The sequence below is a fragment of the Papaver somniferum genome, chromosome 8 (assembly GCF_003573695.1).
Source record: "Papaver somniferum cultivar HN1 chromosome 8, ASM357369v1, whole genome shotgun sequence".
Taxonomy (NCBI): domain Eukaryota; kingdom Viridiplantae; phylum Streptophyta; class Magnoliopsida; order Ranunculales; family Papaveraceae; genus Papaver; species Papaver somniferum.
In genome coordinates this window covers 13,133,082-13,148,903 of record NC_039365.1, presented here as the reverse complement: position 1 = coordinate 13,148,903, position 15,822 = coordinate 13,133,082, and the positions used below count along the sequence as shown (strand labels likewise).

General features: G+C 35.2%; 2 protein-coding genes across 2 annotated transcripts; both read left to right on the top strand.

Moving 5' to 3' along the window:
• The first annotated feature begins 9,798 nt into the window (after window positions 1-9,798).
• On the top strand, window positions 9,799-11,174 carry LOC113305119. The gene is made up of 2 exons (XM_026554222.1): window positions 9,799-10,161; window positions 10,249-11,174. The coding sequence occupies exons 1-2, from the start codon at window positions 9,799-9,801 to the stop codon at window positions 10,903-10,905; spliced, it is 1,020 nt and encodes a 339-aa protein (XP_026410007.1). The 3' UTR covers window positions 10,906-11,174.
• Window positions 10,907-12,898, top strand: LOC113305118. The gene is made up of 4 exons (XM_026554221.1): window positions 10,907-10,919; window positions 11,357-11,859; window positions 11,946-12,180; window positions 12,414-12,898. Exons 1-4 carry the CDS (start codon window positions 10,907-10,909, stop codon window positions 12,896-12,898), a joined length of 1,236 nt encoding a protein of 411 aa, XP_026410006.1.
• The last annotated feature ends 2,924 nt before the right edge of the window (window positions 12,899-15,822 follow it).

Genomic DNA, 15,822 nt, shown 5'->3' with positions numbered 1-15,822 from the left:
GCGATGAGAAAATGAGGGTTTTGTTGACTCATATTACATATGGGTGAATAGAGTTATATACTAGTTTGACTCTCAAGTTGAAAGTACAAGAAAATGAGATCATGTCATTAATAGGCGGAAGTAAATACAATCTCAGATCATGTGATTTTAGATTACTCTATCGGATTCAAATTTTTGATTCTATTGGATCCAATACTACCGGTGATTGGTCTGTAAATTCAAATTCCTGTACTACTAGTTGGTGTAGTACTATAAATTTTACAGTGGGGCAGTTGCTCCACCTCAGGACATTTTTGCGAAAATCCTTTGTGGCCTCTGGGCATAAGTCTAATTTCAAAGTTAAGAATGGGAGTAGTGGCTAAGTAATCCGTCGGCCTGTTCCATCAGTGATATCCAAATGCGGAGTGGCCTTGCCTGTGTAGATTCTTTTTGCTTTCTTTCTCAGATGAATAATTTACGTTATCAACACAATCTAGCTCCACAGATACACCCACCACCAAAATGGACCGAAAGCTACAAAACTGCAAGTGTTGTCACCATCAACCTTTAATTCTTATCACCATCACTCAATTTTGAATTTTCCCATCTTCTTTATCAGGGCCGGCCCGTTATGCTGCCCCAAAGAACACCCAAAAAATGTTGCCCCTTTTCGTAGATTAGGAGCATAAAGTGGCCTGTACATTATCAATGTGCTCCAATTTACTGGATCAAAAATGTCTCTATCTCTAAACTCAGCGCCTTCATTCTCACTCTTCACATCATAGACATCATTCCCATTGAGAATTTGAGATCATTCATATCATTAGCAACATTTCCATAATTCTCATTATCATTAAAACCATTATCAAAAGCACCAACATAGACATTCCCTGAATCCCATCATTAAAACCATTATTAGCAACACCATCATCCACATTCCCCTCGTCAATAATACCATTAGCAGCATCCATCATCATTCCCATTCCCCTCATTCATGCCATTATCAACTGTAGCATCATCTTCATTGGCAGCAATTTCGACTATTGGTTGATTCCTAACCAAAAACTTATTAAAAAAATCTGCTAGAGATTTAGTAGATGCCCATCTATTTTTTATTTTTATTTTCTTCTTATTTTGACATCCAGAAGCTTGTTTTCTTTTAAGAACCATACCTGCAATTGATCCAACAAAGAAAAAAGCTCAACAAACAAGAACAACAAACAAATTTTTTTCTTCAAAATAACTCTGAATTATAACTCCGCAATCAAAAAACTATTTGGATCATGTAACTACCAAATATATGCATGATTATTAGACTTTATTGAGAATATACTGTAGAGCATGAATTGGATGAACTGGGGTTTAACATTTTTTGCCCTAAAAAATACAATTCAGTAGCACAAACAGAAAATCAAAATCAAAAGATTGGATATAAAACCAATCATAGAATTTATACATGATAATCTGTTCTTTGGATTGGGGTTTAAAATTTGTTGCCTTAAAAATACAATCAAGTAATACAATTAACTGAAAATCAAAGACTAGATTTAAAATCAATCGTATTGATTTGGGGGTTTAATTTCACTTACAATGGCTATGGAGATGGTGGCTCAAGTGGAAGTAGTGGTGTAGGAAAGGAACCAGAAGAAGAAGACGAGAGTCTGATGAGAAACCGATAGAAAAAAAATGGCCTCCGTGTAGTATATGAAATTTGTCATATATTTACCTATAAGCCCTGAAAGTCAGTTCTTATTTACAATATGTCCCTATATATCATGCTACACATCCTTTCTATTTTCTATAATCACGATTTAAACCTTCATTTTTCTATTTATCACCAACCACCCCTGAAGAAAATCCTATTTTTGTTGCCCCGTTGCGGTGATGCCCCAAAGTCAACCTTCGTTGACTTTGCCTCAGGGCCGGCACTGTTCTTTATATTTGCATTGGCACGTCATGGACGTCATTTGTGACCTCTTGGTAATGCGAATTTCTTCCGTGTAGCCTTGTCATGGGGGTATTTATAATTTATCTGTTATTTGGGAGTATGTGCTTTGCACATTTGCCCCTTCAACTCAAATCTCACTAGATGATATTTGCATGTACAGCAATGATGGGTGTAAGCATTTTGTAGTGCATGCACGGGAACAAACTCCTACGTAGTTATATTAATCATCCTCGATCTGATTAAGAAAATAAAAAACCGAAAACACGATAAATCAGCTAGCTTAAGAAAGAACTGGGTCACTATGGCGTGAAAGATACATTTATTAAGCATCTCTTCATCCTTTGGAGCATGGAGGAAGAACACCTTCACCATCCTTCTGGTGGATCAAATTTGGTTTAATTCAACTGGGAAACGCTCTTTCATGTATATCGACTTGTTTTTCTTTGACTTTGGTTTCCTCTTTTCTTTTGTATGTGGCAGTGGCAGTGGCAGTTTTCCCACATTGTACTAAATAGTTTGAAGGCATAACTCAAGAGATACGAGACCGGTCAAACAAGTATGAAAAATGGAATACCATATATTTTTGGTGGTTTAAGGAATGAAGCACAAAAACAAGAAAGTTTAATGCGGAGAATCTATTCAATACTGCTGTTGGTTTTGGCTTGAAGCAAGATGCATATATTCACTCGGTTCCATGCAATTTAGTAATGTACGATCACTTGTGCACTTATGACTTTTTTTGTTCTAGGAAGCAGGATCGAAAATCTCATTGATCAAAGTATGTGATCGGGAATATAAGAAAGCTTATGAAAATGAATGGGTTTGTGTGAAACAAAACATGGGCAAAAATTGAAAACATAAAACAAAAGAGAAAACGATTTTCGAAAACCACCAAGAATGGAAGTGCATTTGTACTTTGGTATGGGAGAGCAAATGCCATGCGCTGTCACGTATCTCTCAGACAAACTTGTAATTTCATGATAGATTTCCTCTTCTCATGCATGCACTACTCTGGCCTCGTGCAAAATAAACCGATCTTGATTCTTGAGTGAAGCTGAAGCCTCTTTAAATTGTAAAGATAGTGTAGTGAGGTCTCATGGTGCAAATAACTAGTGACGGTGATGACTTCTTTTTTTTTTTTTACCGTTCTCTTTGTCAAGACTCTTCCATCCACTTACTAATTTACTATTTATAAAATAGGTCAATTAATAATGGAACAGAGGGAGTAGCATTTTATGCTTCTGCAAGGAAGTGTTCTTATCCGCTATTATCTGTTAGTGAGCTTCTTTTTTATCGGTCTTAAATGGTTACGATCTGGGTAGCACCGACGAGGATGTTGCGATGCAGACATGACGTGATGCGGGCGTGGAGACAAATAAATTCTTAAAAACCAGGCGTGTAACGGTTATGAAATTAGTGATATTTTCCACTAAAATGTATATGTTATGAATGTAATTTCTCAACAATTGCCAATAAATTGTTGATAAACGACATTCGAGATAGCAAACCTCACCATTTACCAATCTTAATTTCAATCGTTAACTTTGAACGACTGATATTTAAAGGGAGTAGAAGGTTGTTTTATACATCTCGAATTGTGTTCATTTTTGTAGGAATATAAAGTTTTATAAGAGGAACATATCATCAAAATATTGCACTTAAATTCGTTGTCGTTTGGGTTTTGCGAAGAAAATTGCGCAAATCATGTCTGACCTTGTCCATCTAAAAGTGTCCATGGATCCTAATGCAAGAAGAAACACATATACTAATGCAATAATACATACACAAAAAATCCAGGTATTTTTAAAAGAATATAATACATACACAATGAATCCAGGTATTTTTTTTCAAGAAATAATTGTATTGAAGTATTGTAAGAAATGTGCATGTGAGATCACCGATGTATCTGACGCGAAGACGCGCGCGTCCAAGCAGGGCCGGCTTAAGGGATAGGCAGTCTAGGCAGCTGCCTAGAGCCCCAAATTATTGGGCCCAAATTTATTTATTTTCATTTTACTATTATCAAAATGTACATTTATAAGTGTTACTAAAATGTTTTATCACACTTATCTAGATTACAGATGGTTGTTTATAGTTATAGTTGTTGCTAAATCTTTAATAACAGCTATAAGCGTCACTAAAATTTCAATTTTTGAAACCAACAACCCATTTTAGAACACTTTTATACCAAATTACAAGCTGAGAACCCAAAATCTAACCAAAAAAATGCTGACTTTTCTTTTAGCGACCTTCGGCCGCATTGTCTAATCCAAGCCGTCATGTTAAGCTTCCAATATTTAAATATTCAACTCTCTCCTGATTCATGAACTCATAAAAAAACCCCAAAAAATTTCTTCGCCTAGAATTCCCCAAGTGTATAAGAATGGCTCTGCGTCCAAGTGTCTGACATGAGTCCGACTCGGACATGTGACCATGTTAGGCGCGTATGTGCAACCCAGGTTACAATACTAGACGACATCAATCTTTTATCAATCTGCTACGTGAAAATGACTTTTAATAATAATTTCTTAACTCCTTTGCCTGTTTAGATTTACTACAATCATAATTTGCATTTTCTCCGTCCTATAAAAATTGAATCTTTTACGTTTTCGATTAAATATCATTCCAAAGTGGAAAGCTATGGAAAATAAGGTACGAACTGAAATTATCGTCGGTTACGATCCGGATCCTTGCCAAAAATCCTTCCATATATTTATGTGTACGCGGCAGCGGAAGCTCAAAGACAACGCATCATGGGTGTTAATTGAGAAATAATTGAGCATCACTTAAGAAAAGGGACAACCATGAAAAATAAGTAATTTGGTTTTATGAATGGGAGGTCGATTATGGAGGCGATTTTTATAACAAGACAACTTATGGAAAGATATCGGGAGCAGAAAAAGGATCTATTTATATGGTATTTATGGACTTGGAAAAAGCATATGACAAGGTCCCGAGAAAAGTCATATGATATGCCTATAAAAAAAAAGGATGTCCTCGTAAAATACATTACCCTCATCAAGGATATGTGTGATAGCGTTGTGACTAGTACTATTCGAGCTTGCGAAGGCGAAACTAGTGACTTCCCTCTTAAGATAGGATTAGATCAAGGGTTAATGCTAATCCCTTATATTTTTCACATTGGTGATGGATGAAGTTATAAGGGATATTCAAGAGTGCATGCTCTTTGTTGATGATGTGTTGCTAATTTCCGAGAGTAAGATAAAAGTTGGTAGGAAATTGGAGTTACGAAGAGGCACTCTAGGATCAAATAGCTTTTAACTTAGTAGGACTAAAACCGAGTATATAAGATGTGGGTTTAATGATGCTATATCGGAGAATAGAGATGTCACTTTTTCAGGGAAAATAGTGCCTAAAAAAGACATCTTTCGATATTTAGGGTCGATGTTGCAGAATGATGGTGAAATTGATGAGTATGTTATCCATAGGATTCTGATGGGGTGAGTAAAATGGTGACATGCATATAAAAGTCCCGGAAAAGCTCAAATACAAGTTCCATAAGACGTCGATCGGGTCTGCTATGTTGTATGGTGCAAAATGATGGGCTACCAAAAGAAAACATCCGGAAGATAAGTGCAGCAGAAATGTATATGCTGCGTGGCAACACAAGGTATGCCCGAATGAAGAACGATGATATACATGATAGACTTGGAGTAACTCCGATCTTGATTCTTGAGTGAAGCTAAAGCCTCTTTAAATTGTAAAGATAGTCGTGAGGTCTCATGGGAAACATTACGTTTTGTAATTGTGCAAGTAACTAGTGACGGTGATGACTAATTCTTTCACCTATGGTGGCATTGTTCTCTACTTCTCTTGGTCAAGACTTTTTCATCCCCTACTTCTCTTGGTCAAGACTCTTCCATCCTTACTAAGGCCTATTTCTATCATGTATCATGTCAAAATTTTCTACTTGACATACCAGGTGGCATGGAAAATGAGTTGTGTTACTGATGAAAGAGTTAAGTGATGGAATTCTTAACGAGCGATATCGTCAATAGCGCCAGAAATAAAGACTTTATCGCTGGATATAATGTTAATATTGCTCGCTCTAATGACTAGCGCCAATGGCTAGTTTTTTCTCGCCTATAAATAGGTAATTTTCAAACTAAATTTTTGCACCGAAAATTTTACACAAAAACTTTCTCTATTTCTCTCTTTCTCAATCTAAATTATTTCAAAAAATTTGTCAAATGGCAGAATTTCAAACACAACTTGATTTTTTTGGAGTAATGCTTGAAGGTGTTGTTAAGAAGAGAGAAATTTTTTGATGGGGAACATTTTGGATGGGAGTATGGGGGACCAGTAATAAACGGCCGCTTGTCATTCTTGATTACCTGATTTTAGCTAATTGAATTTCTAAACAAGGGTATCTAAGGAATTCACCACTAATTAGTCTTCTTTAATTATTTCGTTGAAATTCATGTAGTTGTTACCAGAAAAACAAGGATCAGAAAACTGTTAATGCTTCGGTAATGATATGTATTCACAGACATAGATAAAATTGAGAAAATAAAAATATCACTCGCGCTGTTATTGCCACGGGCATTGAGAACCACCTTAAGGTAATAATCATCATTGATTAAGAAGTAAGATGAACAGATATTTCAATCTTTTTCTGCGAACAGAGTGTAATAACACGAACAGAGTAATAACGACGATCGAAGTTAATGACAGTTTGAATTTTGGTGGTGTTAAAAGATTTGTTACGATCAACATCCAGAATCATGAAAATATAAATTTAATATTTTAATTTTACGTTCTAGTTTTCCCTAATACAATTAAGATCAAGATCTAAAATCATGAAATAAAAATCTAATTTCTTAACTTCACGTTATAGTTTTCCCTAAACCCTAATACAAACAAGATCCAAAATCAGTAAAGAAATCCAAAGCAAACCCAAAATTTTAATTTTAGAGTTAATTAAAATCCAACAAAAAAATTTGGCATGCTTGATCTTCTTCGCCTCTTCTACGTTAGAACTCCATGGAACTTTCTCTTTCTTCGTAATTTTTTCATTAGTATAAACATAAAAAAAAAAGGAAACCAACGACGGCCTATATTACCCTAAACACCCTTGTTAACAAACTAATTAGTTAGTAAACTTAGTGAAAAGTGGCCGTTTTTTATTAGTCCCCCATGCCCCCATCCAAGAATTTCTCGTTAAGAAGATATGTACTTCCTCCGTTCCTTTTCAATAAGCTGGTTTTGTTTTTTTGAGAAATTTAGGGAAATTAAGAGAACTAAGCATTGAAAGTGGTCCTCATAACACTTGTCAATAAAAGAAGTGAAGTGAAATGGTCCCCATGACACTTGTCAGCAAAAGAAGTAAAGTGAAATGGTCCACATAACATTTGTCATCAAAAGAAGTTAAGATAAAAGTGGTCCCAGAAAATTAAAGTAACATTTGACTTTCCCAATTAGGAAACCAGTCTTTTTTTTTGAAACATTTATTTATAGAAAAGGAAATTTCTATCCTGAAGTGAAACCAGTCTATTAAAAAGGAACGGAGGGAGTAATAGTTATAAAGGATTTGGTAAAAAGCAAAGAAGTTTTCAAGTTTTGGATATTAACTAGCTCAAACCTATATCTAAAAAAAGGTAAAAAAGAGTTCAAGGCATCTAAGAAAAAGCAAAATAGAGTTCAAGAAAAGGAAAAACAAAGCAAATTTGAGGCCAAAAAAGAAGATAAACATAGGAAATTCATGAACGCATTAACTAGAAGTTATGTGAAATGAAGAAGATAAACTAGATGAAGAACATTGTTCCAGATTTTTATTTTAACGTCTATATTTTTAACTAATGTTGTCTAGTTTATGTCTTGTAAAATGACTATTAATGATTAATTCGAAGTTTAATGGTTTTGAAAATTCTGATTGTATTTTAACTAATTAAAATTATATAATATTATATTCTTAATTCAGTCTTACATTTTAATTAGAGGTGCATTTTGATTTTAACTGATAAAGCACGACATAAGCTAACCTGCCAACATAATTTGAAAATAACCCAAAAATAAAAAAAAAAATAACTTTTCACGGAGCAATTCCTTCTTGCTTCCGATGAATCTGATCTTTGAAATTAACGTTCACATAACTACTAAAAAGAAAAAAAAAAGACAAGATAAAAGATATCAACTACGATCATTCCAAAAATCATGCTCATGTTACGGCGTCCTCCAGTTCTAAGCGCATTGTCAGATTCGGATGTGCCTCGTTTCATTCAAGAAAACAGATGTAACACTTCAGGATGGAAATTCAATTTATTTAACCATGGAGAACTTGTTCAAAAGACCGCTAGCAACGACTGAGACGTGGTATGGCATGTCACTAAGGTTGTTGCACGCGGCATGTTAACATTTGTTTAATCCACGTACCAAACAGCTAATTGCCAAACGCTAATGAGAGGGATGGGATCCGACGTTGGAAATGAAAGTGGGTCGTGGAATCCGGACCTTTTCACTTAATCAACTGTCGTTTCTGTCGGGATACTGTCGGCTCCCAAAGTTGAAAAAGTTACAACACCAAATAACTTTCCACTTTCTTGGGGGAAGCCAAGACTCACACGTTCAACTCTTTTTGTTTGTTTGTGGCTCGATGCGAGCGACATTGAAAGCGGTGAAATGGTGGTAATCTAGCAGCTAGCTAGACCTTCAGCTCGATGCAGCATGTGGTCCGCTAAAATCCCAACAATGATGCAACCTCATTCTGAAACGGTGAAACCCCAATCAAGAAACCAAATGGCTTGGGTTTTGGCAACTTAACAATCTTCGATAAAATTTTACTCCCTCAAATGATTATGGGTACGGTTGAAATGTTTATAGGTTGTTTGGATATGAAAATAAAAGTAACTTTTCTACTTATTTAAGTCAAAGAGTCAAAAGCATGTTTGGATGACAAATTATACACCAACTTATTTAAGCAAAAAAGTAGTTTTTTTTGAGTAAAAAAACTCGACTTCCAACTTCTCCTCGGTGATGTCGTCTTTTTTTTCTTTTTTCTTTTTCTTTCCTTCTTAATACACTTTCCTCTCTCATTCGAACTCGTCTTCGTAGAACAAAAAAAAATTCAGAGCAGCTTGGATTAGGAAGAGTACAAAGGGGTAATACCATTGAAAGGTATAAACCTTTAAAGAAAATTGATGAGATTTATGTTCTTTGTAGCATTTTTTTTTCCAGATTGTAGAAGTACCGAAGCCTTTGATCTGATTATCTTAAAACTTTGATTTGTTGCATGATTTTTTTTGTTTTTTTGATTTTTTTGAATGTATATTGATTTGTTTATGTAGATCTGATTATCTTAAAACTTCTGTAAGTAGTTGATGTAAGTCATGATATCATCTTTCCCATCTTTTTTAATTTTTCTTCATTAGATGTAGATTAAAAAATTTAAATGAAACAAATTGAAATTTTAGAGATCTTACAACTTTTGACTGTGGATTCTATTAATTTGTTTTGTTAGTATAGTTGAATCTTTAAAATTTTCATTTTGGTTGGGATGTTTATCATGATTTAAGAGAGCTGGTGGGTGTAGTCTTAATGAATAAGGAATTACTTAGCAATTAATCATATGAATAATAAATTGATTTGGTATCATCAATCATGAGAAGAACAACGTTATCAAGTTGGCTATGCCTACTGAACTTTCAATCCTCTCATGAAGTCCAGTTAGCATATTCCAAGGGTGCGTCTAAGGTTTTCGTCTATTTGCGACGAGATGTGCATTTATATAAAGCATTTTTCAGTTCTCCCATGAACTGCTGAATGTTAAGTTAATTTGATACTTTGGTTGCAGTGTATTCATGTCCTGTAGTAGGAAGTATTTATCATCTTGCGTCTTCCTTGTTTATTAGATTATGGCTTCAATTTCAAACCAATCCCCATTGCCTTCGTTTGAAGATGCTAACGAAGTTCCGGCCAATTGGTCTCTAGTACATGATTCACATTTCATAGAGTTGATGTTAGATAAGGTCCGAATATGTGGCGAAAATAGGCAAACAGGAACCTTTTCAAAGCATGATTGGACTGACATTAGGAAGCAGTTTCATAAGAAGTTTAGGTTGAAATATTCTTTGAAGTCGTTCAAGAACAAATTCACCAAGTTGAAGGAAAAGTACAAAGATCATAAGAAACTCGTGGAAGATAACACCGGATTAGGCTGGGATCCTGTTTTGTGTACCGTAGAGGCCTCAAATGAATGGTGGGATGAGCAAGTGAAGGTGGTGTTCAACTACTTTACCTTCTTTTTTTAGCTATCCAACAACATTTTTATTTTGATGAAATACTAACTTTTCATTAACTAACAGAATTTTCCACGAACAAAGGTGTTCCGTGTCTCTGGTTGCCCCGAATATCGGAAGCTACAAACTATATTTGGTGATACCGTGGCAACGGGAAATCTTAGACAGACACAAGAAGGTGGTTTTTCTTCTACCGATGGTGAAGATGAGATAGATATGACTGAAAATGGAAGTCCCACGCAACCATTAGATACACAGGTCTTCCCTAATGGTGGTGTCACGGCTGATAGGATGGAAGAAAATGTTGATTTTCGTCGTCGCTCGCAAACACCAAGTGGTAGCCACAGAAGTACCCATGTTCCCAATGATAGTGGTGATGTAGCTGGTGAGATGGAAGAAAATGTAGATAACCAATTTCGTAGCCGTTCGCGTACACCGATTAGTAGTAGACGTGGCAGGAAAGAAAACAAGGCTAATGAGATCGGAGAGTCGTTAAAGATGTTAGCTGAAAATGCTAAAGCTAAACTAGAGGATAAAACAAAATATACCATCTCTGAATGCTTAGAAATTTTGGATTCAATGGGGGCACATGTTGGAAGGCACACGTATGTGAAGGCGGTGAAAGTTCTTCAAAACCAAGGATGGAGAGAGACATTTATCAAAATGTCGAAAGATCGAAGGGATGATTGGATTGTTTCTATTGAAGATGGAACCTTTGACTAAAATGATGAAGCACTGTGAATCAAAGCTAGTGGTACTAATCTAGATGAAATTTTTTTGGTTACACATATTTACTAGCTAACCACAGGAAAATAGACTATGGGATATGGAAAGAGTTATAACACACTATCTGAAGTCAAGCCTTTTTGATTTTTGTTGATATTTTGGTGTAATTTTGGTTTAATTTGTAGGATGCAGAAGTATAGCGTATATCTCATTGTTTGATTACTCATCATTTGCAGTGAAGATAATTGTAGGACATCCTATGTAATAGCTTGACTTGAGAATATATATAATATATATGGTTTTCATTATGAAAAAATTGTTGTCTTCATTATGTCTGTATCTTTTTGCTCCTTTTTCTTTTTTTTTTTCTGTTCTTTTAATTGTGTACTATTATTCATTTTCACATCTGGCTTCTCTTACATTTTTATGGTATTTTATGAATTAACAGGTTGTTACATGAGTTCAGATAATGAATCCGGAACAAGTAGTGAAGATGAAGTCGTCGAGCTCGTTGTGAGGTATGTGGTAGAGCAAAATATAGGAAATTGCATTCCGAAGCAACCTTATAGGACCGACTCATTAACTGGTAAACAATATGTGTATAACATACTAAATGGGAATGTGAATCGGTGCCCAGAAATACTTCGTTTAGAAGTTGATGTATTGTACGACTTGTGTGATATATTGAGATACCGGGGTTTTTTACGTGATACTCGTAATGTTGCTGTTGAAGAACAAGTTTGTATTTTCTTGTATACAATAGGGCACAATGAATGTAACAGGTTGGTCGCAGATCGGTTCCAGCATTCTAACGAGACCATATCTCGTCATTTCAAGACAGTTTTAAAAGCCATATGCAGATTTTCAAAAGAAGTCATCAGATCTCCAAATTTTGATGTTATCCATCCTTATATTATGAGTAGGCGTGATAAGTATTACCCTTGGTTTAAGGTATACACCCTGGTCATCAATTATGTATGTTGTTGAGTTTAAGTACATGGATAATATAACATAACTACTATATTTTTTGTTGGTAGGATTGTGTTGGCGCGATCGATGGAACTCATATTAGTGCTTCAGTTCCAAGTGGTGCAGCACAAATACCATATCGAGGCAGGAAGAACTTGCCCACTCAAAATGTGATGTGTGTTTGTGATTTTGATATGTGTTTCACTTATGTTTTAGCTGGTTGGGAAGGCACAGCCAATGATGCAAGAATATTTATGGAAGCTGTCAGCGATCCGCAGTCAAAGTTCTCGCATCCCCCTACAGGTGAATTTCCATTAATGTTATACTTCATTTTCTTTTTTATCTAGTTTGAGAGTGGAAGCTTAAAGATGAATCTTTAAAATATGACTTCTTAAATTATGAAGAACGGGTGCTAGTAAAAAATAAATTACTCACTAACAATGCAAATTACAGTTCACAGGTGGGATTTTCATGATACATTATAGTTTATACATTGAAACCTTAGATATCTGTGATAATTATTATCGATTGGGCAGGAAAATATTATGTAGTTGACTCGGGATATTCAAATATGCTGGGATACTTAGCTCCATATATAGGACAACGGTACCATCTCAATGATTATCCCGGAACCAGGTTACCTCTTAGTGCGAGGGAGAAATTTAACCATTCACACTCGTCATTGCGTAATACAATTGAACGGTGTTTTGGAGTACTGAAAGCTCGTTTTCCTATTTTGAAGATGATGCCATCGTATAGCTTGCGAAAGCAAAGAAATATTGTTATAGCATCATGTGCAATACATAATTTTATCAGAAGACACGCCATGGAAGACGATTTATTTTTAGAGTATGGAATTGATGACATGATTGTTCCTGGTGAAGGGCCGAGTGATCCTTCTGAAACTACAACTTATGCCAATTTATCTGCTAGTGAATCTCAAAAAAGAAGACATGAAATGGATTCTTATCGAGATGGGATTCGAACGGGCATGTCCTTGCATTACCGCCTGCCTATGTGAAATGTTGTATAAGTTTTTGTAACTTTAATTAGATTTCGGCAAACATTATGCTCAACATCTATGGATATAAATTATATATATATGTACTGATCTCATTTTCACAGTTATATTTAAGTTCATATCAAAATATTTGTTGGTTTCAGAGTAATTATTTTCAACATTAAAAAATATAAAAATACTGATGATATTTTGACTTTTGGCTTCTGATTATGTGAATTTGCCAAATTAACTTATTTGCTTTTCAACTTAAAAGTTAGCCAGTTGCCAAACTAACTTTTCGAATTTTTGACTTCTCAGAAGCAACTTCTAGAAGTTCAGAAGCAGAAGCACTTCTGCTTCTGGTATCCAAACAGGCTATTAGCAAGTTTTGGACCATGGAGTCATGCTATGAGCTTTGGATCACTGAGCAGACTTTGGATTACAGAGTAAACCTGGAGTTGCATCAAATGGGTGTGAAAACGGTGGCCATCTAATTAAATTATTCCCGAAAAGATATAGTATCACTTTGGGTTTAGCTTCTATTTTTTAGCAACTCTTTTTCAAAAACGAAGAAGGTAGAGAAATTATTTTATACTAGATGGATTTGTGTTGATCTCATGGTGATCATTGATAATGAAAGACTTGTATTATGCATTATTGATTGTCAAAACAAGACAACAACATTATGCTCAAGGAAATTAGGTGGTCATGCGGCAAGCATGCAAGTAGTTTAATTTGTATGATTATTAGATAAGTTTTATCAATCATATGCATAACTAACGTAATAACAAATGAATTCATTAGATAGCTATGTAATGAATAATTTAACTGAATATTCTTGTTATCAAATGATTTTGGATAGTTGTTGATGATTTTGAGGATGAATAATCATTTGGACTGTTTATCATATTATTAGGCATGAACTTTATTATTAAAAATTTATAGTGTGTGTTAAAATCGTGAGTCTTCTGATGTGATATCTCAATGATGCTCAATCATAGGCCGACTATGTAAGAGTGAACAAAGAATTGCAGGAATAAGCAGGCATTTGCTTGCAACCCATTTGCTTGACTGAAATAAAAGTGCAAACCCCCACCAACAACCGATATGGGGCAAGACATAGAAGAGTTTACTTAACAAAATATAAATACAGCCCATTCTCGTTTACGATAAATTTATGAAAAAAGTAATGCCTAATGTTATCGGGCATTCAGGTGCACTATCAGCATGCACATTTCAGATTTACGATATTACATAAACACATATAAATGGATGTGAAATCTGACAGTTTAAAAGTTCATCTTCTCCTTTAGACACTGTGACAGGGGTTTGGTTGGATCATGGACCCAAACAGTTATAGCAGCTGGTATAAGGTTATAATAACCGGTAATGGCCCATACCATGTTAACAAGGTCCGAAAGACATTGCTTTTCATCTCAAATGTTTGCTTGGTCTAATGAAAGCAAAATTCGGGGTAGTTCCCACTTGCCATCCTAATGAAGATCCAAAATATCTCTTTGGGGTTGGCAAGTGATCAAATCATCCTTGAAACATATCCATATCCATTCTTAAGATCTTGATTTTTATGTACTGAGATTCAGGAGACATCCATTTACTTCTCTCAACTAATCACATGTTCACTGTTTTCTCTTTACAGATCAGTTAAATTGCATCGCAAGTGTGCGCCTCATTTATAGCTATGAAAAACATCGTCATTATCAGAGTTTTGGTCTGAGTATAACTCTTAGGAAAATACTAATAGAATTTAGACTGAGTTTAGTCAGATGCTACTACACATGACAAGGGTGCTGCTACAATTATGGTGGTAATTGGTAAAGCAGGACCTGTCACTGCTCGATCAAGACATATGGTACAGCTGCATAAAGTCTATCGCAGCAACGTAATCCTTGAACTGAAACACACAAACAAGATCTTGATACACCCTTCAGACCCATATATATTTTGCCTCTATATGAAGATACTTGGTATCTGTAACTCAGCGACCTCAATTACAGAATTCCCTGTTGGCCCATATAGCTATTTCTACTTGGTAGTTGGTATCTGTAACTCAGCGACCTCAATTACAGAATTCCCTGTTGGCCCATATAGCTATTTCTACGAACCCTCATTTTGGGCATGCTGAAATCTTACTAGGCATATTGCATAAAGACAAAAAAGATTGTGAAATAGCAAAATCATATTATCCCTTAATCTAAATATTTTTTAATGGTAAATATACCCTTTACGTATTAGTGTTAGTAATATTGATTAGTGATTAAATATTTTATTTAGTGATTAAGATAATTTTCAGAATTATAAAGGTTGTTTAGATGATTTTTTGGATCATGATTCGGCGAAACAAGTTGAGGTTCGGCTCACATCTATGAGCCGAATCTACCAATTGATGAACGGTTCGGCTCACTGAATCTGTTTACTGCATGCGCCGAACCTATAATTTTCAATTACAACCCTTTTGCTAGACACTAGTTCGGCTTATATGAAAGTTTCATAGTAAGCCGAACAACATCCTGAATAGCCCGGAAAAAAATAATTACTGGTTCGACTTATATTTCGAAAATTGTACGAGCCGAGCATCAATTTGTTATTTTTTGGGTTAAAATATTGTTATTGGTTCAGCACATATTGAGAATAGCGTAATAGCCGAACCTCGTAAATGCGCTAGGTTCGGCACATATTATGATTATCGAATACGCCGAACCCCTATGCATCTCTATCTGTGACTAGGTTCGGCTTGAAATTTCCTGCCGAACTGTTCATATACACTTACAAGAAGCTTTTGCGAAGAACAGTTCGGCCAAAAAAACAACTGAATTTTGAGCCGAACCCAACACTGTAACCGTCATTTAATCGATGAAAAACAACAAATAGGAGATTGGGTTTGTAAAACTTACTTTCTTATCCTCATTTCCGGAGTTGGAGATGCA